The sequence below is a fragment of the Procambarus clarkii genome, chromosome 15, assembly GCF_040958095.1.
Source record: "Procambarus clarkii isolate CNS0578487 chromosome 15, FALCON_Pclarkii_2.0, whole genome shotgun sequence".
NCBI classification, from domain to species: Eukaryota; Metazoa; Arthropoda; class Malacostraca; order Decapoda; family Cambaridae; genus Procambarus; species Procambarus clarkii.
The window spans coordinates 2,805,741-2,824,504 of record NC_091164.1 but is presented as its reverse complement, the minus strand read 5'-3'; the positions used below and the strand labels follow the sequence as shown (position 1 = coordinate 2,824,504).

The window sequence follows — 18,764 nt, the reverse complement described above, 5'->3', positions numbered from 1 at the left end:
AAAGAGAGAAAGAGAGAAAGAGAGAAAGAGAGAGAGAGAGAGAGAGAGAGAGAGAGAGAGAGAGAGAGAGAGAGAGAGAGAGAGAGAGAGAGAGAGAGAGAGAGAGAGAGAGAGAGAGAGAGAGAGAGAGGGGGGGGGGCAGGCACACGCTGAATGCTAAACAGACTCAAGAAAATAAATAGAAGAGATGAGCAGACACTGCTCACTCATGAAAAACAAACACACACACACACACACACACACACACACACAGGGAGCGAAGCACTTGTTAAGACGGACACAAGAACTGGGGGGAAGATTGGGCCTAATAAACAAACTAAGAGCGATAGACAGACTTAGGAAACAAAATGCCAGTTAAACCCGAAGGAAAGAGCGTTAGACTACCTACCAGTCAGTTATCTACCAGTTATCTACCAGTCAGGTAGATATAGTTGCTGATACATAGACAGTCAGGTAGAGACGAAGTGTTAGAGAAGAAGAAGAAGCAAGCAAAACGATAAGAGGGTCAGTAGAGAGAGATCTTCTTGAGTTATCTTGAGATGATTTCGGGGCTTTAGTGTCCCCGCGGCCCGGTCCTCGACCAGGCCTCCACCCCCAGGAAGCAGCCCGTGACAGCTGACTAACTCCCAGGTACCTATTTACTGCTAGGTAACAGGGGCATTCAGGGTGAAAGAAACTTTGCCCATTTGTTTCTGCCTCGTGCGGGAATCGAACCTGCGCCACAGAATTACGAGTCCTGCGCGCTATCCACCAGGCTACGAGGCCCCCAGGTAATGCAGGTAAAGAGGGGAAAAAACAATTAAAAAAAGGGAAAGAGGAGAGAGAGAGAGAGAGAGGGGGAGGTTGGGGGTGTCTTGATGGAGAAAAGGTAAAGGAAATAGGGACAAGAGTCAGCAATTGACGCGTGGGAATGGGGATAATAGTAGTAATAATGGAGAAGAAATGGGGAGGGGAAGGAAGCAGGAAGGGGTGGATTGGGGTATGGGGGTTTGTGACACCCTAAATTACAGGTAGGAAGTGAGGGTGATCTATCATTCACGTGGAGCACTGGTTCACCTGGCTGTAGTTGGTTGTATTGGTCTCCCGAGAGAGAGAGAGAGAGAGAGAGAGAGAGAGAGAGAGAGAGAGAGAGAGAGAGAGAGAGAGAGAGAGAGAGAGAGAGAGAGAGAGAGAGAGAGAGAGAGAGAGAGTCAGAGCCAGCCGAGATGAAAGCAAATTAGGCCAAGCTAGCAGATAAATTCTCCCCCTTGCATATTACCGCGTAAATCACAGGATATTGAGTTCCAGATGAGGATATACACACACCCTGATTCACCTTTTTAATGCGAGAGTTTGCGGGAGGCGTTGATGCTGCCGGCGGAGGCTGATGAGAACCGCGGAGCTTGTACTTTTCTCAGGAGATGAGGAAGATGCTGGAGTTTGCAGGAGTGATGATAGAGATGAGGAAAGATGAGGAATACCCAACACATTTTAATTATAATCTGCTAATGTACTTGTTTATGTATTAACGTGTTGTTAGCCGGCCGGCCGAGCGGACAGCACGCTGGACACGTGATCCCGTGGTCCCGGGTTCGATCCCGGGCGCTGGTGAGAAATGATGGGCAGAGTTTCTTTCACCCTGTGCCCCTGTTAGCTAGCAGTAAATAGGTACCTGGGTGTTAGTCAGCTGTCACGGGCTGCTTCCTGGGGGTGGAGGCCTGGTCGAGGACCGGGCCGCGGGGACAATAAAGCCTCGAAATCAACTCAAGATAACCTCAAGATAGCCTCAAGATAACCTCAAGATAGCCTCAAGATAACCTCAAGATAGCCTCAAGATAGCCTCAAGATAACCTCAAGATAACCTCAAGATAGCCTCAAGATAGCCTCAAGATAACCTCAAGATAGCCTCAAGAGTCACAAGATATTATAAAATACCAAAAACAGTCGCCTTTATTAATAAACAAAGTGGTTGTGAAGAGCGGTTTTGAAGGCCTTGCATATATTTATTTGCGTTTCGCTTTGCACATTATTTATCCTGGACTTCCTTATTCCGTGATACTTGTGTTCACTTTTGTATTCTGAACACAATCTTCCTTAAACTTTCTCTACCTGGTGTAACTTTCTCCAGGCGAGAGTCGACTTATTTTCATGAGATGCGAAGTAAAGTTTGTAAGTGAAAAAGTATGCGAGAATACTTTACGCTGGAAGGAAAAGTACTGAAAGTACGCTAAACTACGTCATAAAGTACAACTAAAAGTATACGAGAAAATGCATGAAATAAAGAATGCAAAAAAGTATGACGAAGAAAAAAAAAGCATACCTCCCACAGACCCAGGTACTGTGGGGGTCATATGACCCCCACAGACCCCAGCTACTGTGGGGTCACATGACCCCACAGACCCCAGCTACTGTGGGGTCACATGACCCCCACAGACCCAGGTACTGTGGGGTCACATGACCCCCACAGACCCCAGCTACTGTGGGGTCACATGACCCCCACAGACCCCAGCTACTGTGGGGTCAGGCAAAGCATCACCTCCAAACACCATTGTGGAATTTTTTTCATTTAATTTTTAATACTTTGAAAATGCTTTTTAATTGACTTATGCATATAAAATGCCCCGTGTCGTGCAGTTCAATTTGGCCTAATGTGTAGTGAGCAGTGGTGTCAACCACAAACACCAGTACACCAGTGCTTTACCTGTGGAGGGTTTCACGGGTTCGAATACTCTCGCGTACCCTCGTCTGAAGAAAAAGTCAAATCTATCAGGCCAGGTAGAGTAGCTACTGCCTCGCCCAGGAATACCGAGAACACGCATGCATTTGACACGACCCCCTTACCTACCTACCTTCTTGTGGTAGGTAGATAGGTTGTAGTGTAGTGTAGTGTTAGGAAGGTTGTAGTCTCCTCCACAACTACTACCACAATTACTTCTAATATTCTTAGGTTGGTAGGTTGTAGTGTAGTGTAGTGTTAGGAAGGTTGTAGTCTCCTCTACAACTACTACCACAATTACTTCTAATATTCTTAGTGTATTACTATTCATCCTTTTCCTGCTGCTACTTCTACACATTCTATTTCTCATCCTGGTATATTTATTAGGAATTTCTGAACACATTATTTGTCAAATCTGCTGCTATTTCTCTCTTCCTTCTGCTCCTCTTACACCTACAGTTGCAATTGCTGCTCTTCCTCTCCTCTGTCTCCCTACTCCTCCTCCAAGTGAGGGGGTAGAGGAGGCTCCCAACACACCCTCGCCTGTTAGAAAAGGTCGAGGTACTAAAAATATAGATGAAGATTATTTCCTGAAGCAACATGAACATGGGGGGGGGGGGGGGGTTGGCAGGGAAGGTGTAGAAGGGGAAGATGGGACGGGGACAAGAGGGTGATGGGTGGCTTGTGGTGCGGGAGAGGGAGAAAGATGGTGGGGAGAGAGAGGGAGAGAGGGAGAGGGGGCGTAAATCAAGAAGTGCATCACACCTCACGACATAAAGAACCTTTGTGTTCCTGCCGAAAGGTTGTGAGCGCTCGCCTATCTGTACTTGCATATCTTCGTTTGATGGGATCAAACTCCAGCTCCTGAGTCCCTCAACCCCGTGAGCCCTGTCACGTTCACTGTTGAACTAGTGAATGGATGGCACATTCCTCCACCCCTTCCTCTCTTAATACCCTTCTCTATCCCTCTATCCTCACCGTACCTCATCCCTCAGACGTTCAGCTTCCACATGCCGGTGACACTTCTACCAGGCAGCCTGTTCTTGTCCATCTTATGGATAACTTTCAACATCTTGCAAGTTGCACTCCTTTGGTGCAACAATTCCATGCCTGGCCTTCATGGTTCAACCACTCCATGAATGGCCTCTCTGACAGAGCCACTCCGTGCATACCTAGAACATACATGGAGAGAGTTTCAGGAGTTCTTCTGACTAGGCTCGACTTGTGATGACTTGGTCCAACAGGCTGTTGCTTGGAGGAGCCCACAGGACGATGAATGAATGGCACTCATGGGGCCATGAAAGCCCTCTCTGGCAGAGCCACCCCCCATTCCTACCCCCTGTGGCTAGGCTCATCCATCCCTCTTTCCACAAAACAAAACTATTACACCTATCTCGTTCATTCCCCTTAACCATCTTTCTCCCCTCTACAGCACCTCAGTGTTCTTCCTGCCTTCTCTAACCTCTCCCTCTCGTCTTCAATCGTTTCTTCAAAATCCTCTAACAAGCTCCTTTTCATTTTGTTTTTCTTGTTCAATCTCCATTCTCCCAAGCATCCCAATATTCGCCTCTTCTGCCCCTCTCTCTCTCTCTCTCTCTCTCTCTCTCTCTCTCACCCCTCACCCCCAAGGGCAATGTGGGAGAGAGTAAGATACTTAATCCTTGAGATGAGGGAGTTGTCGGAGAAGATGTTCTTCACAGCTACTCCACGTCATCACAGTCTTGGTAAATATGCTGTGTATGTTAGACTCTCGCGGGTATACTCTACAGGTTGGTCGCGTATGCTATCAAAATTGAAATAATATTTTTCCTCTAAATTGAACTTTATTTGTAGTTAAACTCAATCGTGATATTACAGCGTTTAGGTGGGTCATGACTCTGATGGTGCTCCGGTATATTCGCGATCATACTCGCTGTATATTTTGTGTAATGTTATACTGGCTGGTTATACGGCCGGTTATAATCGCCAGACTGGCATACAAGCCGGTTATTATCTCTCGAGTATCTGTCCAGCGTATTCCAGTAATAACCCCCTACCCAAAACTATACTCTACACTTACTATACTTAAATATACACGTGTGTGTGTTTACAGGCTTCAGTTTTGCTGGTTTACAAACAAAGGGTTATTAGAAAACGCGCGCGTGCGTATACACACCTCGCAGCTGAGTGGACAGCGCTTTGGGGCCGCGGGCCCGGGTTCGATCCCCGGCAGAGGCGGAAACAAATGGGCAGAATTTCGTTCACCCTGATGCGTCTGTTCACCTAGCAGTAAATAGGTACCTGAGAGTTAGATAGCAGCTACGGGTTGGTTCCCGAGGATGTGTGTGCGTGTGTTAGAGAGAAATATATCTAGTAGACATAATAGAGGTAAAATAAATTGGTTAGAAAGGCCGGGGTCCTTTCTAACCTAAGAGCTAAATAGCTCGATTCTGCAGATACAAATAGTAAATACACACACACGTGCAAACACAAAAGCCTAAATAGTGTTTCATATCAAGCACACTATGTACACAAACTCTGAAGAAATATTACTCACCAGACTGTAACCGGCCGCGCCCTCTACCTTCCCCCCCCCCTCACCCACCCATCTCTATCTATCTCCCCTCTCTCTCACCTATCCCCTTCTACCATCCTCTCCTTCCCTTATTCCCCTCTGCCCTCCTCTCTCAGAAAATTTATTATTACACAGCACGTGAAAACTGCTCAAAATTCTACGAAAAACAAATCCTCAATTTCAGACTGCATGAAAAACCCGGGGGGTCGCTATAAATGCCGATATTTCTTAAAGAGTGGCAATGGGGCCAGTTTCGACAGGCCTATAACAGACCTATATCTCTCATGTGTCATCCTGCAAAGCCTGGGTGGGGCTAGCCACAAGCTTCTGGCTGCCGACTTTGGAGAGTCAGAAAGATATTCTAGTTCAGAGATACAGATCATTGTGAAATAGAAACAATTAAAAGCATTACTGATCTAATTGGCGGAGACTGATGAGTTCTACAGTCTATCATCAACACCAAGAGTTTGAATTCCTCGTTCAATTGCAGCCTGTAGTGTGAACACCTGCAGCCTGTAGTGTGAACACCTGCAGCCTGTAGTGTGAACACCTGCAGCCTGTAGTGTGAACACTTGCAGGCTGTAGTGTGAACACTTGCAGGCTGTAGTGTGAACACCTGCAGCCTGTAGTGTGAACACTTGCAGGCTGTAGTGTGAACACTTGCAGGCTGTAGTGTGAACACTTGCAGGCTGTAGTGTGAACACCTGCAGCCTGTAGTGTGAACACTTGCAGGCTGTAGTGTGAACACCTGCAGCCTGTAGTGTGAACACCTGCAGCCTGTAGTGTGAACACCTGCAGCCTGTAGTGTGAACACCTGCAGCCTGTAGTGTGAACACTTGCAGGCTGTAGTGTGAACACTTGCGGGGAACTGGGAACAGCTTGTACCCAGTACCTAACTGCACTCCCTTGCACTTATCTGGGTTGATCTCCAGTAGCTACTTGACCGTTCTTTAATTCCGTGCAGGTCATCTTGTAGCTTCTAGCAGTGAACAAATCCACAAGGGCCGTGATGAGGGTTCGAACCTGCGCACGGGATGTTCCCCAGATGCGCCATGACCACGACATGGCCAAGTGGTCTTCTAGCAGTCCTCTAACGTAATAATAATCTTCATAATGTCTGCATCATCAGTGAGCATTCTGAGGAAGGAGTCTGTCATCTTCGTCCTTCGGGAAGATCATTCCCCACTCCCTCGTCCCCTCGCCCTCCCTACCATTCCCCACTCCCCCGTCCCCTCGTCCTCCCCACCATTCCCCACTCCCCCGTCCCCTCGTCCTCCCTACTGATTGGCTTAAGTAGATGAGGGAGGGACTTCCGTCCTGTGAGAGAGAGATCCTAGAATGAGAGAGAGGGGAAAGGCGGTACTTTGTGTAGAGGGGTAGAGGTTATCGCAGGGGAGCCAGGGGGGAAGAGGGGTACTACAGCCAGGCACTGGTAAGGGGGGGATGCATAGTGGCGAGGGATGATAGTCAGTATACGAAGGGTGATTGAGAGGGTATGTGGGCCTGCGGGCCGCTCCAAGCAACAGCCTGGTGGACCAAACTCTCACAAGTCAAGCCTGGCCTCGGGCCGGGCTGGGGGAGTAGAAGAACTCCCAGAACCCCATCAACCAGGTATCAACCAGGAGACAGACAAAGGGGGAAGTGGATCACACAGAGCAACCTTCACCATCTACCCCCTCACCATCACTGGACAGCGAGGGATGGTGTCCCTCCACCATCACCAGGGACTATCAGTCATAGAGTGATCATGTCTCCCACCACACCATATTCCCCCCTTCCTTTTCCGCCCATCCCTTCCCGTATCATTTACCCTTCCCCCCCTCTCCCGTGGACCCATACCTCCACCCCCAACCCCCCCTTCCCATCCCAAGTCCTCCAAAGCTTGAAATAACACGCGAAGCCAAGTTACAGAACTAATTACAGAAGCGAAAGCTTATGTTTACATTCATAAGCTGCTGTATTCTATTTAATTTCACGATATATATTATTTTCCTGCATAGTCATGCTGACTCCAGGGACCACGGACCTAAGGACTCCAGGGACCACGGACCTAAGGACTCCAGGGACCACGGACCTAAGGACTCCAGGGACCACGGACCTAAGGACTCCAGGGACCACGGACCTAAGGACTCCAGGGACCACGGACCTAAGGACTCCAGGGACCACGGACCTAAGGACTCCAGGGACCACGGACCTAAGGACTCCAGGGACCACGGACCTAAGGACTCCAGGGACCACGGACCTAAGGACTCCAGGGACCACGGACCTAAGGACTCCAGGGACCACGGACCTAAGGACTCCAGGGACCACGGACCTAAGGACTCCAGGGACCACGGACCTAAGGACTCCAGGGACCACGGACCTAAGGACTCCAGGGACCACGGACCTAAGGACTCCAGGGACCACGTAGCTAAGGACTCTACCCACAAAGACTATTTTTGCTCGACTATTTACGCTGGTAATGAGTTAACTATCTGAAGTAACCAATGATAGGGCAGTTGGCAATAAATTGTAGACAATATACCATCAGGAATAAAGTATTTGGATATATTGGTCGTATAATTGTAAAAACGATTGCATTCCTATTCCTCACATTTAAGGAGCTATGGTAGTTATGTAGGTGGTGAGAGTAGTTGAGGAGTGTGTAGTTGTTGACAGGCTTGACAGCAGGGCTTCCACTACTTCAGTAATGATACGTCGAGCTCAACGTGAGTCCAACGTGAGCCCAACGTGAGCCCAACGTGACGAATATACCGTCATAGGCTTGTCTTGCATCGCTGCCAATGGTAGGGTTATCTTGCATGACTTACATGGTGAGCCTATCTTGCATGCTAGGCCTATCTTGCATTTTTGCATGGTAGGCCCATGTTGCATCTCTTGCCTGGTAGGCCTGGGCCAGAGAACATATCTTTTCAGCAGGGTGATGAAGGTTGGTGGTGAGGTCAGAGCAGTCTCCCCTGCTCAGCCTGGCCTCCCAAACGTACAAATTACAAAGTGTTATGAAAAGCTACGACACACACAAATATCATGTTTTCTATGCATATGTAAGTTAGGTTTGGTGGGTTGTTTGGGTTCGTATGTATGTGCGATTAGGTTAGTAATTTGTATTGTGTACGTTTGACGACAACAGGGTGAGTGGCCAGTGTGTTTGTGGGGAGAGGAAAGGAAGGGGGAAGAGATAAATGGCGTGAAAAAGGAAGGAAGGAAGGAAGGGAGGGGAAGGAGTTTGAAGAGGGCAGGAGCAGAGAAAGGAGTGTAGAAAATGCAGGGAGCAGAGGCAGGGTGATAATGCTGGCGCTTAACAGAACAGGAGAGGGACCCCAGGCCGCCACTCTGATGAAGAATGGTAATTGGCATTTACACAAAGTCCCGTGCTGAACCAACGAGAGAGAGAGAGAGAGAGAGAGAGAGAGAGAGAGAGAGAGAGAGAGAGAGAGAGAGAGAGAGAGAGAGAGAGAGAGAGAGAGAGAGAGAGAGACACACACACACACACACACACACACACACACACACACACACACACAGGGGACCCTGAGCAACCAAAGCACCAGCCTTAAACCTACACACAGACACAACAACTCCACAAAGTTCCACAGTCACGTAACCCAAGAGGTGCACTTGGAGCTTAACATCGGCACTCCGTCACACACGGAGGCCAGCAAGATGGTGCAAGGAAGACAATAACGAAGGTGTTAAGGAAGAGGAACAAAGTAATCAAGAACATATATTGAAACAAAACACTTCACAATATATAATATATATAATATAAACACAATATATATATATATATATATATATATATATATATATATATATGTCGTACCTAGTAGCCAGAACGCACTTCTCAGCCTACTATGCAAGGCCCGATTTGCCTAATAAGCCAAGTTTTCATGAATTAATTGTTTTTCGACTACCTAACCTACCTAACCTAACCTAACCTAACTTTTTCGGCTACCTAACCAAACCTAACCTATAAAGATAGGTTAGGTTAGGTTAGGTAGGGTTGGTTAGGTTCGGTCATATATCTACGTTAATTTTAACTCCAATAAAAAAAAATTGACCTCATACATAATGAAATGGGTAGCGTTACCATTTCATAAGAAAAAAATTTGAAATAATATAATAATTCAGGAAAACTTGGCTTATTAGGCAAATCGGGCCTTGAATAGTAGGCCAAAAAGTGAGTTCTGGTTACTAGGTACGACATATATATATATATATATATATATATATATATATATATATATATATATATATATATATATGTCGTACCTAGTAGCCAGAACTCACTTCTCAGCCTACTATGCAAGGCCCGATTTGCCTAATAAGCCAAGTTTTCCTGAATTAATATATTTTCTCTAATTTTTTTCTTATGAAATGATAAAGCTACCCATTTCATTATGTATGAGGTCAATTGTTTTTTATTGGAGTTAAAATTAACGAAGATATATGACCAAACCAAACCAACCCTACCTAACCTAACCTAACCTATCTTTATAGGTTAGGTAAGGTTAGGTAGCCGAAAAAGTTAGGTTAGGTTAGGTTAGGTAGGTTAGGTCGTCGAAAAACAATTAATTCATGAAAACTTGGCTTATTAGGCAAATCAGGCCTTGCATAGTAGGCTGAGAAGTGAGTTCTGGCTACTAGGTACGACATATATATATATATATATATATATATATATATATATATATATATATATATATATATATATATATATATATAAGCGCGTACACACACACACACGCACACAGTTGATTGATTTACCAGTTGATTGACGGTTGAGAGGCGGGACCAAAGAGCCAAAGCTCAACCCCCGCAAGCACAATTAGGTGAGTACACACACACACACACACACACACACACACACACACACACACACACACACACACACACACACACACGTAAACTTGGAACACTTCCCAAGTTTATAAAGATGAATAAGCAAGTTAAGAGGCGAGATACAAGTAACACGATAAAACAAGTCTAAATAGGTACATTCGAGGCATTTACTAGAGGGGGGAAGGAACCCAACACTAAGCGAGCAGCTTCAAATAAAAAAATCTCATATTTAGAAGACGGCAAAGTGTTTTTAAACTTATTTCCAAAGGTGAGGACTGTGAGGTTAAGAGCCTATTACCGCGAGGGGGGAGAAAATGGAGAGACCATGCCAGTGGTGGGAAGACTTTTAATATCAAGATAAACTTTCGCTCTTACCTTCCACGAGAGAGAGAGAGAGAGAGAGAGAGAGAGAGAGAGAGAGAGAGAGAGAGAGAGAGAGAGAGAGAGAGAGAGAGAGAGAGAGAGAGAGAGAGAGAGAGAAAGAGCGAGCCAGCGAGGAGGGGGGGATAGGAAGAAGCGAGAGAAAGAGAATGTGACCTATAGGGGTGACTACAAAAAACGTGACCTCTAATTACACTAACCACACTATTTAAGACTAAAGAAGACCGTCAATTTGCTCAAAAACAACTTTCTCGTCACCGAAGTAAAACACCTTGAAAGAGACTAATGTCGTGTATGCTTTTACATGCTCACTAGGGGTCTGTTAGCCCCTACGATCTCAATATATAGGCAAGACAACACCATCTCTTTGAGGCGCCTGACAATGAAAAACATAAAAAGCTCAATGCTCAGAGAACTCACAATTTCTATACGCAAGTATATATATATATATATATATATATATATATATATATATATATATATATGTCGTACCTAGTAGCCAGAACGCACTTCTCAGCCTACTATTCAAGGCCCGATTTGCCTAATAAGCCAAGTTTTCCTGAATTAATATATTTTCTCTATTTTTTTTCTTATGAAATGATAAAGCTACCCATTTCATTATGTATGAGGTCAATTAGTTTTTATTGGAGTTAAAATTAACGTAGATATATGACCGAACCTAACCAACCCTACCTAACCTAACCTAACCTATCTTTATAGCTTAGGTTAGGTTAGGTATCCGAAAAAGTTAGGTTAGGTTAGGTTAGGTAGGTTAGGTAGTCGAAAAACCATTAATTCATGAAAACTTGGCTTATTAGGCAAATTGGGCCTTGAATAGTAGGCTGAGAAGTGCGTTCTGGCTACTAGGTACGACATATATATATATATATATATATATGTCGTACCTAGTAGCCAGAACTCACTTCTCAGCCTACTATGCAAGGCCCGATTTGCCTAATAAGCCTAGTTTTCATGAATTAATGTTTTTTCGACTACCTAACCTACCTAACCTAACCTAACCTAACGTTTTCGGCTACCTAACCTAACCTAACCTATAAAGATAGGTTAGGTTAGGTTAGGTAGGGTTGGTTAGGTTCGGTCATATATCTACGTTAATTTTAACTCCAATAAAAAAAAATTTACCTCATACATAATGAAATGGGTAGCTTTATCATTTCATAAGAAAAAAATTAGAGAAAACATATTAATTCAGGAAAACTTGGCTTATTAGGCAAATCGGGCCTTGCATAGTAGTCCAAAAAGTGCGTTCTGGCTACTAGGTACGACATATATATATATATATATATATATATATATATATATATATATATATATATATATATATATATATATGAGAGAGAGAGAGAGAGAGAGAGAGAGAGAGAGAGAGAGAGAGAGAGAGAGAGAGAGAGAAAGAGAGAGAGAGAGAGAGAGAGAGAGAGAGAGAGAGAGAGAGAGAGAGAGAGAGAGAGAGAGAGAGAGAGAGAGAGAGAGAGAGAGAGAGAGAGAGAGAGAGAGAGACAGATAGAAAGAGTTGTACAACAAAATGAAAACTATCGAGTCTTTGACCTTTCAGTCGTTACAAACCAATTTTCTTCGCTAACTACAACACTTCTTATTACAGACGAGATTTCAGCTCTCTTGAGTTTAATAGTTCCCGAATTACCCCACGAGTTGCACGCTCCTTGACAATTACATACAAATTACAGATGACTTTGGATGCATCAAAGTCAGCCCGGGTGCTAGTGCGGCCACTGGGGACTTGGGGCCTTATTAACCCTGCAGTTTTGTGTGGAGTGTGGCGTCCTTGTCACGCATACCTGGAGCGTACCTGCACAAGGTTTCGGGAGTTGTTCTACTCCCCCGAGCCTGGTCTGGGGCCAGGCTCCACGCACTCAAAAAGTGGTTTGAAGTGGGTGATACCTCCGCCACGGACTATCAACTACCCATAGGGTCTATGTACATCTCGACTGCTCTCCACAAGGGACTATATAGGGACTCTATCCATTTGGGCTGCTCCTTACTAGGGGGTCTATCTACGCTTCACCAGCTCCACACCTCTGTCAGTAGGTCATAAAGGTCAGTAGACCTTCATGTTTCATTAATGATTAAATTGGTGAAGCATAAAGATCAGCTATTGAGTAGCAGTAAATTAAGTACCAAACTCACACACACACACACACGATTCGTCTAATTCATGTCATCTTCTTACTGCCCATTTAACGTAATAGACAAGGAAAATTTTTTGAAGTCAGTTTCCTAAACAATTTGAAAATATGACACAAGACATGGAAACAAGGAGTCAGTGTATTAGACGGCCGAGTGCTGCACAGGCGGGGACCAAGAGCTGAACATCAACACCTCACCAACAGGTGATGAGTGTGTGCGGAATTGACAAAGTAGAAAATGAAGGTACAGTTAAAGAAAACAGCGAATCGAGGGATGCAAAGATGCAACCTAGGTGAAGAGAGTGGATAGAGCGATGAAGAGAGTGGATAGAGCGATGAAATTGATGAGTAGCCACGCCAGCAACCTCACCTCCACAACCCCTCATCTCTCTACCTCATCACCACCCATTCCTTCATCCTAAATCCCAACTCTTTCATCCTAAATCCCAACTCCTTCATCCCACCATTCATTCCCACAAGCCCAAGTCCATCTCATGAATTCTTCTCTGTGCCTCATGCCCCTTAGAGGTTACCTTAAGGTTACCTAACCTCATGTTTCCCCTCTTGACAACACCGCCAAGAGGGGAAACATGAAACACCGCCTCACAATACAAAACACAGACAACAGCCCCAAAACAAGGCCTTGAACCAAACAGCAAAAAGCACACTAGACCAGACCACACCGAAGGAAATCAACCCCAGTTCAAAGAACCACGTTCTCTCTGCAATCAGCAATTTCATTCAAGCCAATTATCCTAACTAAGAGCTGGAGTACCGAAGCGCTCTATACCTGAATTAAGGGCTCTATGCAGGTATAAGAGTCAGGTGTGGTGCTCTACCTGCTGCTCTGTAAACCTGAGGCTCACGAAGCTCTATACAAGCCTGGTGGAGTCTTATACACCTGACCTGACCACTGTTCCATATTTAAAACCAGTGACTATATTTAGAACACCCTATGTCCCCACAATAAGGGTTCAGAACACCCTGTACCACCACAATAAGGGTTCTGAACGCCTTGTACCACCACAATAAGGGTTCCGAACACCCTGTACCCCCACAATAAGGGTTCTGAACACCCTGTACCACCACAATAAGGGTTCCGAACACCCTGTACCCCCACAATAAGGGTTCTGAACACCCTGTACCCCCACAATAAGGGTTCTGAACACCCTGTACCCCCACAATAAGGGTTCTGAACACCCTGTACCACCACAATAAGGGTTCTGAACACCCTGTACCACCACAATAAGGGTTCTGAACACCCTGTGTACCCAAAATAAGCTTTACACACACTATCACGGGAACTCAGCAAGATTCAATTAGAAAATACATGTTAAAAAATAACTGTCATTATAGAATTGAAAGAATTATGGAATTTATAAAACAAGTTGCCTTTTCAACATTAAAACACTCCATCAAGCCATTATAAATTTCATTATGCAAATCTGTATTTGACGCTGAATGTCAAATCATCTCGATGAAAGCAATGAGCATCCTAATTATTCGTACATTGATTAAAGGAAGCTGAAATTGAAATTTTTGTATGAGAATTGAAGACAGGCCTGGTCGACGACCGGGCCGCGGGGACGCTAAGCCCCGGAAGCACCTCAAGGTAACCTCAAGGTAGGTTCACTGCGCCTCCGGCAGAAATGGCGAAGCCCCTTACACAAGCCCCTTAAACAAGCCCCTTACACAAACCCCTTACACAAGCCCCTTACACAAACCCCTTACACAAGCCCCTTATACAAGCCCCTTACACAAGCCCCTTATACAAGCCCCTTATACAAGCCCCTTATACAAGCCCCTTATACAAGCCCCTTATACAAGCCCCTTATACAAGCCCCTTACACAAGCCCCTTACACAAGCCCCTTATACAAGCCCCTTACACAAGCCCCTTATACAAGCCCCTTATACAAGCCCCTTACACAAGCCCCTTATACAAGCCCCTTATACAAGCCCCTTACACAAGCCCCTTATACAAGCCCCTTATACAAGCCCCTTACACAAGCCCCTTATACAAGCCCCTTATACAAGCCCCTTACACAAGCTGGTACACACACAATAGAAGAGGCATTACCGATATACAGGAGAAGGGAAGTGATGAGGACACACACACACAGATATGATAGAGCCCAATAGGCTCAGGAATCTGTTCACCTGTTGATTGACGGTTGAGAGACGGGACCAAAGAGCCAGAGCTCAACCCCCGCAAACACAACTAGGTGAGTACACACACACACACACACACACACACACACACACACACACACACACACACACACACACACACACACACACACACACGTGAAAGCAAATCAACCGACCATACGACAATTCAGACACACAGTTTCCTCCAGCATCAACCCGTAGCTTAACATAAATTGCGGGCTCACCATAGCCCGTGCTACCTGGAACTTTGTTCCAGGTAGCGAATCGTTAACAACAACATTAACATAAACATATCATACAAGTTAACAGTTATGGCACTAATAAACCCATCAAACAGCTCAGTTTCTAGGGGGCCAACAGGCTGCAGATGAGCTGTAGATAACAGCTCTCTAGAGCTGTAGATAACAGCTCTCTAGAGCTGTAGATAACAGCTCTCTAGAGCTGTAGATAACAGCTCTCTAGAGCTGTAGATAACAGCTCTCTAGAGCTGTAGATAACAGCTCTCTTGAGCTGTAGATAACAGCTCTCTAGAGCTGTAGATAACAGATCTCTTACATTGCACCTTCGTGAGAAACATCAGTACCATTTGTCATGCACAGCAGCTGACGGAGAGAGAGAGTAGCTGAGGTTGAGTCTGCAGCATGCGCAACACTGCACTCATCTCTGGCAGGAAGCTTGAAATTAGTCCACAAAGAGAAGGTGAAAACAAAGGAATGATATCTTGGAGAGTATAAGGACTTGCCACGCCCTCTAATACAACGCCCTCTAATACAACGCCCTCTAATACAACGCCCTCTAATACAACGCCCTCTAATACAACGCCCTCTAATACAACACCCTCTAATACAACGCTCTCTAATACAACACCCTCTAATACAACGCCCTCTAATACAACGCCCTCTAATACAACGCCCTCTAATACAACGCCCTCTAATACAACACCCTCTAATACAACGCCCTCTAATACAACACCCTCTAATACAACGCCCTCTAATACAACGCTCTCTAATACAACGCCCTCTAATACAACGCCCTCTAATACAACGCTCTCTAATACAACGCCCTCAAATACAACGCTCTCTAATACAACACCCTCTAATACAACACCCTCTAATACAACGCCCTCTAATACAACGCCCTCTAATACAACGCCCTCTAATACAACGCTCTCTAATACAACGCCCTCTAATACAACACCCTCAAATACAACGCTCTCTAATACAACGCCCTCTAATACAACGCCCTCTAATACAACGCCCTCAAATACAACGCTCTCTAATACAACGCCCTCTAATACAACACCCTCTAATACAACGCCCTCTAATACAACGCCCTCTAATACAACGCTCTCTAATACAACGCCCTCTAATACAACGCCCTCTAATACAACGCTCTCTAATACAACGCCCTCTAATACAACACCCTCTAATACAACGCCCTCTAATACAACGCCCTCTAATACAACACCCTCTAATACAACGCCCTCTAATACAACGCCCTCAAATACAACGCCCTCTAATACAACGCCCTCTAATACAACGCTCTCTAATACAACGCCCTCTAATACAACACCCTCTAATACAACGCCCTCTAATACAACGCCCTCTAATACAACGCCCTCTAATACAACACCCTCTAATACAACGCCCTCTAATACAACGCCCTCAAATACAACGCCCTCTAATACAACGCCCTCTAATACAACGCTCTCTAATACAACGCCCTCTAATACAACACCCTCTAATACAACGCCCTCTAATACAACGCCCTCTAATACAACACCCTCTAATACAACGCCCTCTAATACAACGCCCTCAAATACAACACCCTCTAATACAACGCCCTCTAATACAACACCCTCTAATACAACGCCCTCTAATACAACGCCCTCTAATACAACGCCCTCTAATACAACGCCCTCTAATACAACACCCTCTAATACAACGCCCTCTAATACAACGCCCTCTAATACAACGCCCTCTAATACAACACCCTCTAATACAACACCCTCTAATACAACGCCCTCTAATACAACACCCTCTAATACAACACCCTCTAATACAACGCCCTCTAATACAACACCCTCTAATACAACACCCTCTAATACAACGCCCTCTAATACAACACCCTCTAATACAACGCCCTCTAATACAACGCTCTCTAATACAACGCCCTCTAATACAACGCCCTCTAATACAACGCCCTCAAATACAGCGTCACGGTATACAACAATTGTATTACAAAGGAGTGTGTAACACATACAGAGCAATGTACTTCAACACGGCCTGCTTCAGGCAGGAGTGTATTTAATACAGTTTGATATGGGAGTGTACTTAACAGACTGGTACACCCAGGAGTGTACTTAACAGACTGGTACACCCAGGAGTGTATTTAACAGACTGGTACACCCAGGAGTGTACTTAACAGACTGGTACACCCAGGAGTGCACTTAACAGACTGGTACACCCAGGAGTGCACTTAACAGACTGGTACACCCAGGAGTGGACTTAAAAACTGGTACACCCAGGAGTGCACTTAACAAGACTGGTACACCCAGGAGTGTACTTAACAGACTGGTACACCCAGGAGTGTACTTAACAGACTGGTACACCCAGGAGTGTACTTAACAGACTGGTACACCCAGGAGTGTACTTAACAGACTGGTACACCCAGGAGTGTACTTAACAGACTGGTACACCCAGGAGTGTACTTAACAGACTGGTACACCCAGGAGTGTACTTAACAGACTGGTACACCCAGGAGTGTACTTAACAGACTGGTACACCCAGGAGTGTACTTAATAACAGACTGGTACACCCAGGAGTGCACTTAACAGACTGGTACACCCAGGAGTGTACTTAACAGACTGGTACACCCAGGAGTGTACTTAACAGACTGGTACACCCAGGAGTGTACTTAACAGACTGGTACACCCAGGAGTGTACTTAATAACAGACTGGTACACCCAGGAGTGCACTTAACAGACTGGTACACCCAGGAGTGTACTTAATAACAGACTGGTACACCCAGGAGTGCACTTAATAACAGACTGGTACACCCAGGAGTGTACTTAACAGACTGGTACACCCAGGAGTGCACTTAACAGACTGGTACACCCAGGAGTGTACTTAACACAGACTGGTACACCCAGGAGTACACTTAACAGACTGGTACACCCAGGAGTACACTTAACAGACTGGTACACCCAGGAGTGTACTTAACACAGACTGGTACACCCAGGAGTACACTTAACAGACTGGTACACCCAGGAGTACACTTAACAGACTGGTACACCCAGGAGTGTACTTAACAGACTGGTACACCCAGGAGTACACTTAACAGACTGGTACACCCAGGAGTGTACTTAACAGACTGGTACACCCAGGAGTACACTTAACAGACTGGTACACCCAGGAGTGTACTTAACAGACTGGTACACCCAGGAGTGTACTTAACAGACTGGTACACCCAGGAGTACACTTAACAGACTGGTACACCCAGGAGTGTACTTAACAGACTGGTACACCCAGGAGTGTACTTAACAGACTGGTACACCCAGGAGTGTACTTAACACAGACTGGTACACCCAGGAGTGTACTTAACAGACTGGTACACCCAGGAGTACACTTAACAGACTGGTACACCCAGGAGTGTACTTAACAGACTGGTACACCCAGGAGTGTACTTAACAGACTGGTACACCCAGGAGTGCACTTAACAGACTGGTACACCCAGGAGTACACTTAACAGACTGGTACACCCAGGAGTGTACTTAACAGACTGGTACACCCAGGAGTGTACTTAACAGACTGGTACACCCAGGAGTGTACTTAACACAGACTGGTACACCCAGGAGTGTACTTAACAGACTGGTACACCCAGGAGTACACTTAACAGACTGGTACACCCAGGAGTGTACTTAACAGACTGGTACACCCAGGAGTGTACTTAACA

The 18,764-nt window shown here is 45.4% G+C and overlaps 1 protein-coding gene across 1 annotated transcript; it reads left to right on the top strand.

Annotated features, from left to right (window-relative positions):
• Positions 1-4,361: 4,361 nt before the first annotated feature.
• On the top strand, positions 4,362-17,065 carry LOC123759136 (mucin-2-like). The gene is made up of 4 exons (XM_045744008.2): positions 4,362-4,464; positions 5,434-5,596; positions 7,250-7,707; positions 15,546-17,065. Exons 1-4 carry the CDS (start codon positions 4,362-4,364, stop codon positions 17,063-17,065), a joined length of 2,244 nt encoding a protein of 747 aa, XP_045599964.2.
• Positions 17,066-18,764: the final 1,699 nt, after the last annotated feature.